This window comes from Marmota monax, unplaced genomic scaffold (assembly GCF_021218885.2).
Source record: "Marmota monax isolate L192 unplaced genomic scaffold, Marmota_monax_Labrador192_F-V1.1 WCK01_AAM20220418_F8-fsc00019, whole genome shotgun sequence".
In the NCBI taxonomy this organism is placed as follows: domain Eukaryota; kingdom Metazoa; phylum Chordata; class Mammalia; order Rodentia; family Sciuridae; genus Marmota; species Marmota monax.
This window is the reverse complement of record NW_026695242.1, coordinates 4,150,579-4,170,037: the sequence shown is the minus strand read 5'-3', so window position 1 is coordinate 4,170,037 and position 19,459 is coordinate 4,150,579. Positions and strand designations below refer to the sequence as shown.

The window sequence follows — 19,459 nt, the reverse complement described above, 5'->3', positions numbered from 1 at the left end:
ATGCCCGGTCAGCATGATTCCTTCAGTTTTTTCCACCTTTCTCTCCCACAGAAAGCTGAAGCAGGCTTGTCTCCCATCTTCGGTTCTGTGCGTGTGAGCAGTAGTCCCACACCCTAGTGGGGAGGAGGCCATCGAAGAGCAATCCCCGAGGCGAGAGCAGGGGATCGGGGCGGGGCAGCTTGAGACGTGCTCCAGTGTGTTCAGGGAGGGGCAGCCCCAGAAAACCCATCAGGTATAGTCCAGCCTCGTCTCAATGACACGCTGGGCGGTGGGAGGCAGACGAGAGCAGGAAGGGCGCAGGGGCTGGGGATGGCGCCCCTGTGTCCCGCTCATTCCGCTCTCGTACTAAAAAGATTGGTGTTAACACCCTGCCGATTCCTTCCAAGAGCCCCCTTCGTGGGACTGCTCCTGTGGAGGACCAGTACCAGCCCTGGGAGGGCGTTGGACATATGTACGTGACCCCGCGGTGCGCGCCGACGACCCACCCTGCCCGTGACGTGCTCGCGTGGGGCCTCCGCCCCATCCCCCGCCAGCGCGTTCCCCGCTGCGCTGCCTCCGCCGTTCCCCGCCCCTTGGGCTCTGGGGTTGCCCTGGTCGCTGCCTGACCCAAGGCCCGGCAGCTTTCGCTCTCCCGGCCCCTGCCAACGGACGGAGGCAGCCCATCTTGGAGGCAGGGGTGCCCGTGGTCCACGTGGCCGCTCCAGAGCAGGTTGGAATGGGCAGGGGGTGGCGCTGCGGAGACAGGCGCTGCGGACAGCCCGCGGGACAGCGGCGGGGTCCTGGCTGGGGGAGGACTGGGTTGCGGCGGGCGGAACGGTGTCTCCTTCACTTCGCCCTCCAGCAGCAGCTGCAGCCTGATCCTAGCGAGCCGAGTTGCCTGTGCTGCGAGCCGAGCGGCGGCGGCGGCGCCCCTCAGGAGACCACCAGGTATCGCCGCTCCCGCCTCACGCCAGCCTTGAGGCCTAGACGGCCAAGCAGGGCCCTGAGCCGGACTTAGGGTCGGCCCTGGCTCCCTAAGATGGCCGCGCTGCCCCGCGGCCCTTCGTCCCCCTCTCTGAGACCCCCTTTGAGCTCTTTGACCCGCCTCTGATCCCTGCTGACCGCACTTCTTGCCCCTTCCGCAGATCACCTCTTCCCGCGGCCTCACCATGGCGACCTACGGACAGAGCTGCGTGCGGCGTAAGTGGAGCAGGGACCTCTGTGGGATGGGGCGGGGGTGCCCCGGAGTCGAAACTTGTGGTCAGAAAGTCGCATTTTGTTCTCTATCCTACCCTCATCTCTCCAAGAATTTGGATAGCCGGTCCCTTTCAGCGGCCACTGGGTCGTCTGACCACTTCCTCTGCGGAGAAGGGGCTGGGCTGCTGGATCTCGGATAGTGGGCCCAGGGCGTTAGTCTGGCTGCATTCAACTTCAGTTATTGGACATGCCTTCGGCAAATTCGAAAGCAAAAAGTTATTTTGTATTCCATCTTAGATTAGATCAGTCACTTTTCCGGAGGAAATAGTTATCTGCCTTGTAAGAGCGCAAGGTCATTACATGTGCTCCTAAGGGCGTGGACGTGCCTTGTAGAATGAATGAGCTGGTATAAGAGCTCAGATTGCTTGCCCTTAAGCTTCACTGCACTGGCGGAAGACTTGAGAGTCATGTTAATATGTTTTGAGTGCCATTTGATATTTAGTTGATGTAGATATTGGAGTAGCTGTATTTTTTCTAAGTCCCAATATTTAAGTTCCCAGAGTGTTAAGTTGCTTTTATTTCCACTTCCAAGTGTTGGTTTTGACCTTAGGGAGGTTACCAAAGGGAAGAGGGCCTAGTGTTAAGTTTTGATTTTATGTAATTTACTTAAATCAGCCCATCCCAGTGAATTTTCGCAAGTGTGTGTGTGTGTGTATGTATGCGTACACACACTTGATTCGTTGGCCTCATGACATGAGGCTCTAAACAGTGTAAATTTAAGAATAAAAGATGTATTTTTCTGTTGGACTTTACCAAGTTTGTATAACCACATGGTTATCCATTTTAGAAATAGGGTTTTGTTAATCCTATTTCCTTTATGGATCATCAGAGCATAGTTTTATTGTAGTCACTCGTGGTACAAAACAATGTCAACAAATTGAATTGCTTGAATTTAAAGATCAGCATCGGGTTATAGTCTACTTTTTGGTCAGAGGTGAGAGAACAGGAACATTTAACACTGGAATGTTTCTTCTTACCAGCAATGTGTATTCCTCCATCATATGCTGACCTTGGCAAAGCTGCTAGAGATATCTTCAACAAAGGATTTGGTAAGAATTATTTTTTTCTTTAATTTCAGATCAAAAGTGAAAAACGTGTGCTTAGTTTCCTTCGAGAAGTTAAATTAATAATTTCTTTCAAACAGTAAATATCTTACTGCATTAGTTATTCTATTAGTTATGTTTTATATTAAACTTCTGTTGAAATAGATGTTAGAGCCAGGCACATGCCTGTAATATCAGCTGCTCTGGAGGCTGAGGCAAAAGGATGGCATTTTGAGGCAGTATGGGCAGCTTAGCAACATCCTATTTCAAAATCAGATAAAAGGGACTAGGGATGTAGCTCAATGCTCTGGGATCTGAGTTCAATGTCTAGTACTGCCTTTAAAAAGAAAGAAAAAGTAGCTTTTGTTTCATTCCCCCCCCCCCCCCCAATCAGCTTAGGCCTTTGATGACTAGAGTTGTGATATGTTGCTTTTTCACTTTTGTGGTTATGTTTTGAAACATACTTTTCAAAGGGTTCTGAGCTTTTTTTCAAGTGAATTTGAATTTTCTTGAAGATTTTCTCCCACATACTCCCTTCTCTTTAGATTATTGGAGATACTCTTTCAAGATAAATGTCCTGAATGTCTGTGTAATGATATACTATAAGCTATTCTGTGATATAAGTTGAACTGATTTTCTAATCTCAAATTTAGGTTTAAAATGGTTTTGAAACTTTTTTGGGATTGGCAGACCACATAAAAGCAGTACATCAGGCAAAGCAACATAAAGATGTTCTGTCCTTTACCAAGTTAGTTTATGTAGAAGTAATTTTTAAATTTTTGTTTAAATATTGTGTATTAATACATTAAGAAAATTTTTTTAGTTGTTCATAGACATTTATTTTTATGTAGTGCTGAGGATTGAACCCAGTGCTTCTACCACTGAGCCACAACCCCAGCCCCTATTAATACATTTTTATTCCCCCGCCCCATATGTGAAACTTTTTTTTTTAAGTGTTGTCATGGGGCTGGGGTTATAGCTCAGTGGTAGAGAGCTTGCCTAGCAGGTGTGAGGCCCTGGGTTCCATCCTTAGCACCACATAAAGATAAATAAAATAAAGGTATTGTATCCATTAAAAAAAAAAAGTGTTGTTAACATAAGGTGTGCATCTTTTATACAAAAGAATCATTTGGTATCTTTTGCTTTCTGCTTTTTGAAGGCTTTGGGTTGGTGAAACTGGATGTGAAAACAAAGTCATGCAGTGGCGTGGTGAGTGTGAGCTATGTAATAAGTTCTTACAAACCTTTGTAATTTTTCAAGCCATAAAATAGTGAAAGATATCTACCTGTTTTATGGAAGAAGCAGAAGTTAATTTTATTTTAAGCAATTTGCATATGACTTGATTTATTTTGGTTTCTGATTTTCATGTTGTTTTTTGGCATCTGATTATGTATGCACAAGGAACTGGGGAAAGACTGGTCATATGGGACTGTTTACTCAGGTAGATTATACAAGCTTGAAGGCAGGAAACCTGTTAGACTTTTTTGTAACCTTTTCTCTTAATGCCTATCAGAATTTTGGGTATAGAAATACTCAGTGACTTAATTTGAGTACACTGATCATTTATATATATATATATATATATATATATATATATATGATCATATTCTAGTATTCCTGCATGAACACTTCCACATGTATTTTGTGAACTTATTGAGTTCTGATTTGAGTAATTTTTTCTTTTATTGTGGTACTGGCAATCAAACCCAGTACCTTGCTAGTACTAGGGAAGTGCTCTATCACTGGGCTACAGTCCTAGCCCTGATTTGATTTTTTTTTTTTTTTTTTTTGTGGTGCTGGGGATTGAACCCAGGGCCTTGTGCATGCGAGGCAAGCACTCTACTGACTGAGCTATATAACCCCAGCCCTGATTTGAATATTTTTAAAAGAGATTAATATTTTGGTATTTGAATGGTGATCCTTCCTAATAAACTTACGCAAAAGGGTAAATTTTAATTTTGTGTAATTTTTTTTCTTACTCTAAAAATGATTGTTTGGAAATTGTTTTGGAGGTAAATGTAATGTATACATGTTAGAATATTTAGGTCATTTTGAGATATATATATATATATATATATATATTTATATATAATAAGTGGTATTTATTAAAGATAATCTTGCAGGTTTTTTTTTTTTTATGCCCAGACTTGTTGATTTTCTGGGGTTTGTTATATCTGTCATTTGGTTTCTTTGATCTTCAAGGAAGCCTGGGTATTTAATTGGGTGTCTTACTTGGTTTGGTCAAGTTAGCAGGTTACAGAGCTGTGATTTGGTGGTTTCGATTTTGTTGTTGTTTACTACTGGTGTACACACTACAGCCTGGTGTTTTGTTTTGGTTTGTTTTTGGTGGCTGTGTGTTCCCATTCATAAACTATTGAGGCCCTTTAAAAACACTTGCTGTATATTTGTTGAAACACAAAAGACAAGCTTAATAAAGTAGAAATTCAGTCCTTGTGTTTTAAAAGCTCATTTTCTATTCAGAGAGCTAAGCTATAACCAGGGAATAATCAGAGAATCATATCAAGTAGTCAGATTAACCAAGATCTTTATTGGAAAGGACTTACTTTGAATAGGGTTAGGAAGTAGGTTTAAGATCACGAAAGATGTATAGGGACTGAATTAGAGTGTGATTTTATTTACACTTAATGTGTATTAACAATCTTGGTAGTGTATGCTGTAATATGTACCTTGCCCGAATCGGTTCCAGTAAGGCCTGCTTTCTCATTTCAGCAGTAGAGATGTTCAGGCCATTCCACAATGTAGAAGCGAAAATGTGTGACACTATTGGTGTCATCTGGCTCAGTTCTTTTCCCATGAGGTGATGTTGATATTATGTCTTGAGGACTCCTTAGCATGTTTATAGGCTGGCGCTTCATCTTTGCACTGATGTATGGCAGTGGGTGGGGCCTTGAGTCATTAATCATTGTCCTTCAGATTTAAAAATTGCTATTCATAACCACTCCCCATTCAAACTATTGGATGAATATGCTTCACATACATTGTTTTAATAATGTTTTCCTTTTGTGTAGAGTATGTAAAAATGTGTAAAGCCTTCAGTATCAGTTCAGTTTAATCCTCCAGAGGTAGACGTTATTATTTATGTTTGAGGAAGCAGACCCAAAAAAGTAAACTGTTTCTCTAGAGTTATTTATTTAATTAATAACATCCAGAACTGGATACCAGGACTCCTCTAACTTTATATCAAATATTTTTTCCTAATAAGCTAGTGCATTTTAGTATGAGATTGAGTACCAAGCTTTGATTTGAAATTCCTGTTAATGGAACCATCTAATTTCAGGAGATTGTATATAAGACCTAGGGATTTGGATCTGTTTAATTGCAGAGCAATAGTTACATAAATGTTCTGTTTTCTAAGTGAAGTAATGGCTGGTATTCCCCCATTGATATTGTAGATATTTCTTAAATTGCTGCTGTCACCATTTCTGATCAGTTTATTATTATTATTTCAGATCAGGCTTCTTTAAACTTGGTTTTCTAGTGACCAGAGTGTAGAGCCATTATTAGTAGGTAAAATTGTGAATCAAACCCTCACAGGGCATTTTAATATTTTATCTTGGAAGATTTCATTTGCTTGCTTTTATACTGGACTCTTTTATTAGATACTTCGATCATCTGTAGCAGATTTTAAGTTTCAGATAAGTCCTTTATATCATCCTGTTGTTTTCATTTGGTGGGCACTTAGGGATTGGCAAATTACCTATGTTTGCTACAAACACTAGATTAAATGCACTTCAAATTGACCCGTTAGATAATTTCTTTGATATCTATTATACATAATGTAGTATGTATTATGTATAATATAAGCCAGCTGTAGAGTAAATCTGTAAACCACTGCCCCCCACCCCCTTTTTAATGAGAATGTGTAAAGTGGTTGGCAAGGAATGAAACCTGGTGAAAACTCTTATCTCAGAAAAAATGATCATCAAAGAATTTTTAAAAATATCTTGTTCATGACATGGACTTTGCTGTGGAGTGCTTTTACCTTTAAGAATTTTCAGGAAACATTTCATAATAAATAGAATCTCAATTGTTATAAACTCTGATTTCAGTGATGATATCTGTGATGAGCCCTACTGACAGTGTTTTATTCAGTAGCAGATAGATTGGAGATAATGCCAAAACAGATATTTTTTCTCCCATCAATTTTTGAATCTCAAAATTGCAGTGGCTGAAATTTCTTTAAAAGGTGAACATTTTGTTGTTCCCATGACAATTAGCCACAGGTTAACTTGTGATTGGTTGCGAATATAAGCTGTAATTAGGTTAAGGTGGCAATCAGTTACTTAAAGGCTAATTTGTCACTTTTAGTGGATGCTTAGGGAGTAGCATGATGTAAAGAGTTATAAGTGTTGTCTAAGGTTGGTAGTGAATTCTTCCAGGCTTGTGAGAAGGATTCATAAAGTTATTTATTGTCTTGTTAGGAATTCTCAACATCTGGTTCATCTAATACAGACACTGGTAAAGTTACTGGGACCTTGGAGACCAAATATAAATGGTGTGAGTATGGTCTGACTTTCACAGAAAAATGGAACACCGATAACACTCTGGGAACAGAAATCGCAATTGAAGACCAGGTAACATGTTGGAAATGTGCTTTGGTATTAATTTTTGGTTTTGTATCACAAAAAATAAATAAAGCTGAATGTAAGTTCTGTTTCTTCCAAAATAGATATGTCAAGGTTTAAAGCTGACATTTGATACTACCTTCTCACCAAACACAGGGTAAGCATGGACATTTTTATATGCATTAAATTTAAAAAGCATTATTCTTGTCAGTTTAGGAAAGTTGTGCATTTGTTGACATTTAGCTAAACTGTCTGGCAATGGCTAACCTCTGTTTCTGTTTTTGGAATACTGTGGTTGTTATCATTGGCTTACTTTCAAACATTTGCCTCTTCATTGTGGCATGAACTTGGGTAATTCACTTATTTCTAAGAGGCTTTCGTGATTGTCAGTTCTGCAAAGCAGTCTTCTTTGGTGGGAGTCCAGCTACTCCATGTGCCCTTGTCTTTAGTTCATTGAACTGTTTTTAACCCTGCGATTGTATTGTTACTTCCTTCCCAGTCATACTGCATTTTAACTCTATTTTGTGCTCTCTCTGCAGAAGTTATGTGTAAATTTTTGTTATCGGCATCAGTTTTAAGTCAGTTTTTCCCTCTTTTCCAGAAAGAAAAGTGGTAAAATCAAGTCCTCTTACAAGAGGGAGTGTATAAACCTTGGTTGTGATGTTGACTTTGATTTTGCTGGACCTGCAGTCCATGGTTCAGCTGTCTTTGGTTATGAGGGCTGGCTTGCTGGGTACCAGATGACCTTTGACAGTGCCAAATCAAAGCTGACAAGGAATAACTTTGCAGTGGGCTACAGGACTGGGGACTTTCAGCTACACACTAATGTGTAAGTACTTCTTTTGTAGGATATTGTGATTTAGATCCTCACAGGATGGTATTTGATGTCATTTCTAGTCATCTTTATTAATCTAGTTTCAACCCAAAGATGTTTCTTTTCTTTTCTTTTTTTGTACTGAGCCACATCCCCAGCCTTTTTTTGTATTTTATTTAGAGACAAGGTCTCACTGAATTACTTAGGGTCTCACTAAGTTGATGAGGCTGGCTTTGAACTCAAAAACCTGCCTCAGCCTGCCAGGCCACAGGGATTACAGGTATGTGCCACTGTGCCTGGCAAGGGTTTTTCTTAACAAAATTGTCCTGGCTATTTCTAGGGTGACTGCCAGAAGCACAGAGTAAAAAATGTACCTTGGATGTTGAGAGAATAAATGTTCATTTCACAAGAAGTTTGATGTGCTATCCATCTAAATATCAATATTTTTTGGTACTGGGGATTAAACCCAGGGGTGCTTTGCTATATCCTCCCCCACCCCCAACCCCCTTAAAATTTTTTTTTGGGGGGATAGGGTATTGCTAAATTGCTGAGGCTGACCTTGAATTTGTGATCTTTCTACCTCAGCCTCAGCCTCCCAAGTTACTGGGATTATAGACATGAGCCACCACAGTGGGGTGATATGTTTATATTTTGAGAAGAATCATCAGACATTGGTAGACTGTTGCAATGCATTCATTTGATAGAATCACAAATGATGTGGAGAGTACTGATTTGTTAAGATTGCCTAAAATGTATGGATAGATATGTGGAAAGATATATCTATGGATAGATATATGGGAAGAACTTAACTTTTTTTCCATTATAGAAACAGTTTATTGGTAAATAACAAAAGCATAAAGAAGAAAATATTTCCATAATGTTATAAGCTATATATAAAATGTTTATTAATGTTTTGCTATTTCGCCTTTTTATATGTTTATATATATATAAATAAATAAAATATATTTATAAGGCTGTTCCCCTTACTTAGTACATTTAGATAATTTTCCCATAACTATGCATTTGAAAGCATGATTGGTCATGGTGGTGTGATAATTCCACTGGGTAAATGAACCATGATTTATTGTACCCATCGCTGAACTGGAGATATGGGTTAGGAAAAGACTTTCTATTTACTTTTCTATCTATCTATTTACTTTTCTTTCTTTCTATCTTTCTTTCTATCTATCTATCTATCTATCTGTCTGTCTGTCTGTCTGTCTATCTATCTATTTGCGGTTCTGGGACCTTGCACTTGCTAGGCAATTGCTCCACCGCTGAGCTGTATCACTAATCCTAGTAATGGTTTTTTGTTTAAATGTAGTCCTACAATATCAGCCTGTGCCTTAGAAATGATTACATTGTCTGTTATTACAGATTTACTAATTTAAGATATCTTATAGCAATGATGGGACAGAATTTGGAGGATCCATCTATCAGAAAGTATGTGAAGATCTTGACACTTCAGTAAACCTTGCTTGGACATCAGGTACCAACAGCACTCGTTTTGGCATTGCAGCTAAATATCAGTTGGATCCCACTGCTTCCATTTCTGTGAGTACTTCTGTGGTCTTAATGGGGTTTTGGGTTGTAGGAATCAGTCTTTGAGTATATTGAATTGTGTTGAAAATTTGAATTACAATGCAAACAATCCCCAGTTTACATATTGATTAGGATTAGAATTTGGAATGCTGATCTTTCTATGGTGACAGTGTTAGGAGGTTTGATTTCCAGACCAAGCCACATAAGTTTGTTTAACCTCAAAAGCTGCTGAATTCATGTTAATAATAACCCTGAGCCCCAGGCTTGTCTAAGCCTAATGGTAACCAGTATTTTGGGCCCTGAGTAGTTCTTATTTGTGTTGGGGAATAATAGTACTTTTTGGTTTTGGCAGTATTAGGAATTGAACTTAGGGGTGCTCTGCACAAAGATACACCCCAAACCTTTTATTTTTAAGACAAGGGCTCACTAAGTTACTGAGGCTAGTCTCAAACTTGCAATCCTCCTGTTTTAGCTTCCTGAGTTGCTGAAATTACAGGAGTGCAACCCTGTGCCCAGCTGGAATAATAGCATTATTTCTTCAACTTTATCTTTTTATGGTTTATGAAGTATCTTCAGATTAGATCTGAAAGGTCATTGGTACACATACTGTTTTGCAGGTTAAGAAACCGAAGCTTGACAGAGGAAAGGACATAAAGCTATTGTTGTGGGGGAGGTGGAGTGGAAAGGGGAGAGGAGCCAGGACTTGGACCCACGTGACTTTTAATTTCAGTCCTGTCTAATGTGTGCAGCATATCTTGCTTTGCCCAAGACCTTTCCTAAAAGTCCTGCATCTTGAGAACTTCCTTACTCTTGCCAAGTGGGATGGTTCATCCCTATCCCTGTCCTTTTCTGCTGTTTATGCCTTCAGTCCACAGTGGTTTAAGGTAGGAGAAAGTGCACTGTGAGAGTGTAGAGGGGATGGCTTCAATTTCAGGCAGGTTAGCAGCTGTTCCTGTGTGTCAAGTTGCTTATTGGTCAGGAACTGCCTGTACTGTATGTACTGGGAATGAAAAAAAGTTAAGCCATCCATGAAAGTTATTTCTGTTATGTAAAGTGCTCTTCATTCCTAAGGACAGTATGTTTTAATAATTTAGGTAGTTAAGTTTTAGTCCCATTCTTGTTTTATCTTAGTCCAGTTGTGATCAGAGAGAATGAGAAGCACCCAGAATGTTTTTCCCATTGGTAAAACTGTGATTCAGATATTTTCCCTTTCTTTCCCCTCCCTCCGTGCCTTTCTTCCTACCTTCCTTCTTTTTTAAAGTTGTTTATGGTTATACATAGTAGTTGGGCTTATGACAAACTCAGACCTGCATGGAAATCAATTGCAGTTCATGATTGCCCCCTTTTCTTCCCCCTTCACTGTTTCTAATTGCCCCGTAGCAATAAAAACTTCATAGTGCACTATTCTCTGAGAGTTGCATTACTGTTCTCTTCAATTGTATGACTGTGGCACCGTCATAGATTGAATGCCAGCCAGCAGAAGCTCCTAGTGGTTCATGGTATAAAATGGGAAGAAAGCTGGGACCTGTGTGTCATTGAGTGACTGCTGGGAATTAGTTTGGAAACATCTAGCATTTTACACTTAAGTAGAGCCACTGTCACTCCAGTCCAGAAGCACCTAGAAAGCATTGCTTAACCCTCTTGTCATAGTTGGATGGTTGATTCCTACTTTTAAATAATAGGAACTTATATCAACAGTCTGAGACTCTTAATTTTTGGGGTAAAAGCAAGTCATTAGTGAGGGTATGTCTTCCTTAGACAAATAACTCACGTGATCAGTAGTGGCCCTTGAAGACTTGTTATAGTGTTGTGATTATAAGTGCTATGTGGTGACTTTTACTTGTACACTTAAATCATTTCATTCTGGGATTGTGTGTTGTTTCAATGTTACACATTGTAAGCATGTAGTCAGCAAATTATTCCAAGTCTGTTTTGCTCACAGGTTGTTTAACCACCTTTATAATACCATATTCAGAATACTGAAGAGCACAGTTACCTGGCTAGGCCCAGCTTAGGACCTGGAGATCAAGGCAGGTTGCTTCCATTTTAGCCATAGGCCTCTGAGTATGGCTTGATATTGTTAATGGAAATAGAGAATAGAGCTGGAAGGAGCTTCTCTTTACCTTATCTTGCTCTCCAGCATTCCTGCCAGTCCTTGAAAGTCTGTGACTAAATCCTAGAATGTTAAGATTCTACAAGGAAGGCAGGGCCCTGAATTGATAAAAGATGCCCTTTGGAACCTCCTCTCAGGCACAAGACTAGTTAACACAGCTAGAACCCAGTGGTTTAAAGAGAATTGTGAGAATGTGAAGTAATAGGCTATTATTTGGTCTATTCAGTGGAGGAAGGATTTCTATTTGAAGGTTTTAGGAAGAGTCCTGAAAGTAGTGATGTGTGTGTGTAAGTCACAGAATTAAACTTTATACCCTACATGTCAGAGCTGGTGTGTGTCACCTCTAGTGAGCCTGGTGTGCTTCATTGGCCACATGGTTTATGTGAGAGTAGTTAGGTTCTTACACTGTATGGACAATTCGTGGTCTGTGGACACATCCTAATAGATGTCAAGATGTTGGGCCCAACTCACAATTTGATTTTGAGTCGAATGCACAAGAATTAAGTGGATCTGGATTTTATTTGGCTTAGTACACAATGTTAAATTTTCTCACATGAATTAACAAGTTGAACTCTTCATACCTACACGATAGGGAAACATACAGGAGCTTTGTCTTTGCATGTAAAGTTTTTTCTTACAGTTATTTTTGAATTTTATTTTAGGCAAAGGTCAACAACTCTAGTTTAATTGGAGTGGGCTACACTCAGACTCTGAGGCCTGGTAAGTATTGTTGATAAAGTAGGATTGTTTCATCAATATTTTATTTTTTTATAGTTATTTTTGGTATAGGGGGTTGAACCTACATGTCAGGTGCTTTACCACTGAGCTACATCCCCAGCACCCCCGTCCTCCCCACCTACCTTTTTTTCTGAAAAAAGTCTTGTTAAGTTACTGAGGGTCTTACTAAATTGCTAAAACTGGCCTTAAACCTCATGACTCTCTGCCTTCATCTCCTGAGTTGCTGAAATTATAGCTGTGTGCCACCACACTCAGCTTGATAGTATTTTTTTTTAAATATATTTTTTTAGATGTGTGGACCTTTATTTTATTCATTTATTTGTATGTGGTGCTGAGAATCTAACTTAGTGTCTCACACATGCTAGGCAATCATTCTACCACTGAGCCACAGCCTCAGCCCCGAGCCTGATAGTATTTTAAAAGTTAATTTTAATTTCTGATTTGCAGATCTTTAAAGCCTATAGAAGACTGATTATTCCTTTTTTTTGCTCCTTAGAATAACATTCTCCTGCTTTAAACCACAATACTTTTGTCACATTTAAGACAACAGTGACTCCTTATTATTTAATATCCATTCCCTGTTCAGTTTCATCATGTATCTGAGATGTCTTACATTTATTTTTATTTTGTCAAAGTTCAATCGTTGTTTTGGCTCTGTCTCTGTAGACTCTTTTATGTAGGATTTTGTACCTTGCTGTTTTTTATAGCAGGACTTCTCCAACTTGAGCATGCACTTAATTGACCTGGGAAGGCTTCTTTAAATGCAGATTCTGATCCAATAGGTCTGAGATGGGGAGTTCTGTATTTTTAGCCTGCTCCTCAGATTCCCCTAGTCCTAGAAAATTTCACTATCAAGGATCTAAAGTTTTTATCTCCCTCCCAATAAGGATTTTGTCCCCAAATTTATTTTGACTAGTTTAAAGAAAAGTCAGAAGAATGATACAATGAATACCCATCTACCTTTTCTTTGCATTCACTAGTTACTGCCATATATCACTTTCTTAGTACATGTAATCCACCCCCCCCTTTTTGGCACATGTTTTTTTTTTTTTTTTTTTTTTTTTTAAAGAGAGAGAAAGAGAGAATTTTAATATTTATTTTTTAGTTTTCGGTGGACACAACATCTTTGTATGTGGTGCTGAGGATCGAACCCGGGCCGCACGCATGCCAGGCGAGCGCGCTACCGCTTGAGCCACATCCCCAGCCCTGGCACATGCTTTTAAATAGTGTTTTGCAGACGTGTAGATTCACAACCCTAACCTGTATAGCCTAAGAGTAAGATATTTTTCTTCATAACTATAATACTATCATCATATCTAAGACTATAATTTACCTAAGATGTAAACTATGTTCAGGTTCCCCACTTGTCCCCAAAAGTCTCTATTGTTTTTCCTTTCTGGGGTACAATTATGATTTGGTCTCCCCAGTATATTTTGGTCCAGATAGTATGAGCATTATTGCATTTCCTATAACACTTTTGAACTAATGTTCTGTAACTTGCTAACCTTACCTCATGAAGATAAGATGCATTATAGTAACCTAACCTAGCTCTCACAGTACCTGGATACTTCCAGGCGCCCTCTGGTGGCTGGTACTAGTATTTCAACTGCAGGCTGAGGAAGTTACAGCCAGGCTTTGTGTGGTTATTAAAGTGAACTCTTGCAGGCCCCTCATAGTGGTTTGCTTTGTTTACAGGTGTGAAGCTTACACTGTCGGCTCTGGTAGATGGGAAGAGCATTAATGCTGGAGGCCACAAACTTGGGCTTGCTCTGGAATTGGAGGCTTAATCCAGCTAAAAGAAACCTCTGGGAATGGATATCAGATTTGGCCTTAATATATTTCCATTGTGACCAGCAGGCATTTTTCCCCCCAAGAAGGTGATCAAAACAAGGATGATCTGAACAAGAGCTGTATTTTAAATATTTAGACAGTTACTTGTTAGCTGGTTTCTAGTTGAATTGGTTATCTAGTTACCAATGCTGCAGTCATGCAGTCACCTATACATTATTTAAATGTATTTAACTGTTAAATGCGCTACCCACCAATAATGAAATAGACCTTTATGAAAACTGTGCAATTGTGTGCATGTTTGTTTTTATGTTCCCTTTAACATCGAATATTGCCATAGAATAAGATGGATCAGTGGATGTTTTAAGATGAGGGTAAAGATTTTTTTGTTAAATTCAACCATAATTAGAATTACTTTTGGTATCCCAAAACATTACAAATTATGAATAAAACAAGTATACATAATTAATGGCTCCAAGTATTTGCAGTTAAAAATTTGCCAGCTAGGGTCAAATCTCCCTGATATTTAGCTGATTCTTTATTTTTCTGGTGAGCATTTTGCTCTTAATTCTGTGCCACAAGTCCTGTCTCTCTAGAATTCCAGGAGCTTTTTGAGACTACAATAAAATAAGAGGATATACCCAGTTATACTCTTCAGTTTCTAAGTTTGTACAGAATTACACTGATTCATTGTTAACCTCAGGAATGGTGGGAGAAAGTGATGAGAATAGGACAATGTAGGGATCATGCTGGAAGATTATATATGCACACCAGTGCCCCTGTGAGCTATTGTTTGGGCTTGCCCCGGAATTGGAAGCTTAATTCACCTGAAAGAAACCCCTGGGAATCAGAAGATTTGACCTCAGTATATTTCTGTTGTGACCTGCAGGCTTTTTCCCCACAAGAAGGTGATCAAGGATGATCTAAACAAGAATTGTATTTTAAATCTTCAGTTACTTGTTAGTTGGTTTCTAGTGAAACTGGTTATCTGGTGACCAGTGGTGTACCCCTAAATCAGTGGGATGGGAGGTAAAATGTAGACAGCATTGATAACCATAGGGTCTGAGAGGGGAAATATGGGTCCTAGTGGGAAGTCATCACATCACTCTTTTCCATCCAGGCCGACATTGACTGGAAAGCTGTGTTAACCTGTGAGATCAACGGCAATCCTCTTGGCCTTCATCTGGGCATGAATGATTGATGTTAATGGGTGATTCTGGTTGGAAAAGTCTAAAGAACAAGTTTTGTGATAGGAGGTGCTAGTTTGAAGGATAAAGCCAAAGAGAAGGGGAAATTTGTTGAACACATCTGAAGTACAAAACCTAAAGCTCAGTTTGCAGCTTGAGAGAACAGATTAAGACAATGGAGTACTTTGGGACTTATCATTCAAGAAATGATAACATGCTAAAAACTTCCAGGTTGAAAAGAATCTGATGAGAATAGAATTCAAGCAAGCTCTCCATACAGAGACTAAGAGGGACAAGAGGCCTTTTTTGGTCTGTTATGGTTCAGATATGAGGTGTCCCCCAGAAGCTCCTATGTGAGACAATGCAGGAAAGTTTAGATGTGAAATGATTGGGTTATGAAAGGTTTAACCAATTCAGTGAATCCCATGCTAGGCATTGACTAGTAACTTGATAGCCAGTAGGTATAGCTGGAGAAGGTGGGGCATGCCTTTGGGGCTTATATTTTGTTGTGAGGAGTGCTGTCTCTGCTTCCTAGTGTGATGTTCCCAGATGTTTTCCTTTCCTATACACTTCGGCCATGATGTTTTGCCTCACTTCAGACCCCAAAGAATGGAGTCAGCCATCTATGACTTAAGACCTCTGAAACTGTGAACCCCCAAATAAACTTTTTCTCCTCTAATTGTTCTTGTCAGGTCTTTTGGTCACAACAGTGAAAAAGCTGATAAAATAGGTCGCACTTGTTTTTCCTAAGGAATTCAACGTAGTGGCCCATGTAAATAGGGATGGATTCTCCAAAAGGCTGTCTCCCCAGACACATGCTGCCTCCTATGGGCATGGGAGCAGGTTGGAGGTTGCAATTTGAGTTAGACCTATTGCTAGATAAGAAAATGAAAAGGTGTCCCTACATGCTAGGTATGAAAACAACACTTGTACTTGGGATGTAGGCTAGACCTGCAGGGAGGAAATCTGGTCTTCTAAATGACCTTTTGCTTCTCAGCTAATCATTGTGCTTTCTGCTGCAGTTGAAGTTCATCTGATTCAGTAATCTGGACTGTAGTGCACACAGGTTTGAGTTACTCGGTCACCTGTGTGCATCCTAATAAGCTTTTATGAGTTAGAGAGAATAGGGTAGTTGTAATATCTAGGACCCTGAGGATTGTGGAGAATGCCAGGTAAATCCTTGGAGCAGCAAGATTATGAAAATCTGCAGTTACAGGTTCATGCATCTCCTATAACTTCTAGTAGTCTTCAGGTGCAATTCCAGGTGGCAGCAAAGCCTATTGTAAGTGCCCTTTTGCCTGAGGCCTTGAAGTTATTGGAAAGAACCTGACTTTCATTCGTCTTAGAGACAAGATCTTCCTGTGGGTTGGGGATATTTGAATGAAGCAAAGAATCTGGCTTGAAGGTCCCTTAAGCCTAACTGCCTTTTCCTCTCCTTTAAACCAGCATGCTGGAAAACCTAAAGTTCTCTTTGTCTAGGAAATGTGTTTAAAATTGTCATACTGAAGGTCTGCTACCGCCAGGCTTGTTGCTTCACATCTTGGATAGCAGTCCCCTCATCTTCAGGACGTAAGGGGGACATTAGGGTATTTATTCAAGCCAAACTTGAGGTTCTCAGAGGTAAGGCAGGGGAGCTGATATTTCTCTGAAAATGTGGACAAATGGCTGACAGAACTAGCATAACTTATAGAAATACCTGTGGCAGTGCTGGTCCCCTGCAAGTCCTTTCACACTGACAGATCCCAGATGAGGTCTCCCCACCAGTCCCAGTTGCACTGTGCCAGGAATTTCACCTGTCCCTGATGGAGACATAGAAATGGGACCAAGAGGGGATGCACTTTGAATCCAGCCCTCAGACCCTGTTAGGGGGAGGCAAGCTTAAGTTGTTGGGGCCTCTGGCCGCTACATGTAGCCAATTAAAACTATACTGCAAGAAGTGAAGGGCTGAGACATCAAGGACCCCTTTCACTGAAGATGCTACTTGTGCTGAAACTCTTCCCCACCCCCATTCAGTGCCAGATAGGGAGGAAACTCAGGAGGATTTAATTCCCAGCCCCACTTTATTACAGGATTTAAAACTGAAGTCTGATTCCAGGTTCCCTCTCTGAGCTCACAGGCTAAAGGCCAGGCTTAGATCTTGAAGGCCAAGGTGAGGCCGTCGCCTAAGGGCAGGAGGCTGATGTAAACCCTGGCATCCCGCCGGATGCGCTCATTTAGGTTTCGCACACTCTCAGCAGCGGTGTCCCCTGGTTGAGGCTGTAGCACCTCTCCGTTCCAAAGTACCTGTGGAGGGGCGGAGCCAACCAGGCCGTGGAGGCGGGACCTCAGAGAGGTGCTGAGTAGCGGGCAGGGCAAGAGCTGGAGACTCAGAACTCCAGTAGGGGGAATGCCTACGGACCCAGCTGAGGGGAGAGAGGGGAGGAACCTGCAGTGTACCTGTGCTTTGGGCACAGGCAGGAGCCATGAGAAGTGGCAGCCTGGAGAGGGGATTTGCTTTTCACCCGGGTCTAGCCCTTACTCTAGGGATGGCGAGCATGCCTCCGGGGCGCAGCAGCTGCAGACATTGCTCATAGTAGGCTGTGCAGTTCTCTTTGTCCGCGTCCACCACGGCCACGTCGAAGGTGCTGGCCTCTCCTGCCGCCAGGAGCTCGTCTTGCAGGAAAGAGGGGCAGATGGCACCTGAGTCTCAGGTCAGGGTAGCCGGAAGTCCCTGCCCAAACCAGGCCAGGTGTTGTGATAGGCTGGGCCCGGCCACGCAGGGACACCGACCCTGTCCACCGCATGTGGCAAAATACCATGAGGCCTGGTGAAGGGAGGGGACGTCAGTACCCTCAGCCCGCTGGGCAGACCTGGCCACTAGCTTTCACTTGGTGGCTCTATTTCATAAATGGAAAGGCCTTTCCTGCTCCGGGACTCACCCAAGGTCTCCAGGGCTGGCTTCAGCCGAAGGTCGATTTTGTGATCCATCTCAGCCTGCGGAAGGAGCGAGGTCAGCCAGCATGCTCCCTCGCCCGGAACTGACCGGCTTCAGGTGTATGGGACACTCACCTTCCTCCACAGCGGCCGCCCCAGCTCCGGGGGCCCTGCGTCCACCTCGCAGGTCACCACACGCCCGGCGGGGGGCAGCGCCAGGGCCAGTGCCAGGGCAGAGTAGCCAGTGAAAGTGCCTGGGGATGTGGACATGAACAAGCTCAGCCCAGGGTGGGGGACAGCCCAGTGACGTCGGCCCCCAGTGATCTGGGCCTCGCACCCCTACCCAGGTCCAGCGCCTTCTTGGCCTTGATGAGTCGTGCCAGGTTGGCCAGAAGCTGCGCCTGTTCACAGGTCATCATGTAATCTCCATGCGGCTGCTCCAGAGTCAGCTGTGTTTGGGGAAAGAGTGACACCATGCCTGCCAGTCACCTGCCCTCGCCTCAGTTTCAGAGGCCCCGGGGACCGCGGGCTCAGAAGTGGGCGTGGGCCAGAGGGAAGGGGTGGGGTGTACCCGGAAGCCCAGAGAGAGCCACCGCCCAGCCCAAGGTCACAGAACCACGTGGGACCCACCAAGCCCGGGATGGATGCCCTTTCTCCTCCCCGGCCCTACTGACCAGCCGCAGGCTCCGTAGTGCTGGATGCTCCCGTATTGAGCGACTCAGCAGATACTGCCACAGGGGACTGTCTTCTGGGGGAAGCAGGTGTCGCTGTCGCCGAAATCGCCACGAGGGCCACCGTCTCCCTGCCAGAGAGAGGGAGGATCAGGGCTTGGGGCTCTGGGACACTGGTGGTCAACCTGAGCCGCGGCCTTCTGCGCGGAATCGCGGGCTTTGCTCCTCGCTTTCGCTCCGGGTGCGTCCGTCCGCCCGCCCGCCCGCCCGCTGGGCTCTGCAGCGGCTGCAGCAGCCCGACCCAGCTCACCCAGGAAGAGGCCAGTGGCGAAAGCGGCGCCCAGCGCGGCCGAGCCCAGGGCCAGCGTGGCGGGCAAAGAGAGCCGGGGTACAGGCTGGGTCATGGCGCCGGTGGGAGACAGCGGCAGATCACGTGCGCTGGAGCCACCAAGGCCAGACTCTGATGCGGGGCCGACTGGGCTCCACCTTGTTGCTGCCTTGTCCGCGGAACGTGGCCTCTGGCGCCATCTGGCGGCCACATAGCTTAACTACAAGATCCGCTCAAGACGGGCCAGGTACCATCTGGTGGCCGTATGTGGAACTGCGCCGGGGCCGAGAGTAGGACTCGCATCTAGGGTCTGAAGTACCAGATTTGGTGGTCCAGACGCCTGGCTTCCAGAGCACAGATCTAACTTCTAATGCCCCTACTCGTTCAGCTTTTTTCTCGCCATCGCTTCTGTCGAGGCCGTAGGGCATATGTCGGTGTGTGTGTGTGTGTGTGTGTGTGTGTAGTGCAACTGTAACTAGAGTGTAACAAATACAAGTGAT

The 19,459-nt window shown here is 42.8% G+C and overlaps 2 protein-coding genes across 3 annotated transcripts; one reads left to right on the top strand and one right to left on the bottom strand.

Moving 5' to 3' along the window:
• Positions 1 to 787: 787 nt before the first annotated feature.
• Vdac2 (voltage dependent anion channel 2) lies at positions 788 to 14,149 on the top strand. The gene is made up of 10 exons (XM_046419682.2): positions 788 to 927; positions 1,125 to 1,179; positions 2,217 to 2,285; positions 3,439 to 3,488; positions 6,722 to 6,874; positions 6,970 to 7,022; positions 7,467 to 7,694; positions 9,083 to 9,233; positions 11,997 to 12,054; positions 13,768 to 14,149. Exons 2-10 carry the CDS (start codon positions 1,149 to 1,151, stop codon positions 13,857 to 13,859), a joined length of 885 nt encoding a protein of 294 aa, XP_046275638.1. The 5' UTR covers positions 788 to 927; positions 1,125 to 1,148; the 3' UTR covers positions 13,860 to 14,149.
• On the bottom strand, positions 11,835 to 19,248 carry Comtd1 (catechol-O-methyltransferase domain containing 1). 2 transcript variants are annotated; one of them, XM_046419684.2, is made up of 7 exons: positions 18,942 to 19,248; positions 18,635 to 18,762; positions 18,304 to 18,409; positions 18,096 to 18,214; positions 17,966 to 18,020; positions 17,566 to 17,699; positions 11,835 to 16,846 (listed from the first exon to the last, which is right to left on the bottom strand). In XM_046419684.2, the coding sequence occupies exons 1-7, from the start codon at positions 19,033 to 19,035 to the stop codon at positions 16,775 to 16,777; spliced, it is 708 nt and encodes a 235-aa protein (XP_046275640.1). In that variant the 5' UTR covers positions 19,036 to 19,248; the 3' UTR covers positions 11,835 to 16,774. The 2 variants fall into 2 exon arrangements, with proteins under 2 accessions (XP_046275640.1, XP_046275639.1); XM_046419683.2 differs by lacking the exon at positions 11,835 to 16,846 and adding an exon at positions 17,089 to 17,330 and having other exon boundaries at positions 18,942 to 19,230.
• Between the last annotated feature and the right edge of the window lie 211 nt (positions 19,249 to 19,459).

Coding starts and splice junctions, on each gene's coding strand:
- Vdac2 (XM_046419682.2), top strand. CDS start 1,149: ATGGCGACCTACGGACAGAGCTGCGTGCGGC. Junction 3,489..6,721: donor CAAAGTCATGCAGTGGCGTG/GTGAGTGTGAGC, acceptor TTGTCTTGTTAG/GAATTCTCAACATCTGGTTC. Junction 9,234..11,996: donor ATCCCACTGCTTCCATTTCT/GTGAGTACTTCT, acceptor ATTTTATTTTAG/GCAAAGGTCAACAACTCTAG.
- Comtd1 (XM_046419683.2), bottom strand. CDS start 19,035: ATGACCCAGCCTGTACCCCGGCTCTCTTTGCCCGCCACGCTGGCCCTG. Junction 18,410..18,634: donor CACTACGGAGCCTGCGGCTG/GTCAGTAGGGCC, acceptor CCCCAAACACAG/CTGACTCTGGAGCAGCCGCA. Junction 18,021..18,095: donor GGCGGCCGCTGTGGAGGAAG/GTGAGTGTCCCA, acceptor CTCCTTCCGCAG/GCTGAGATGGATCACAAAAT.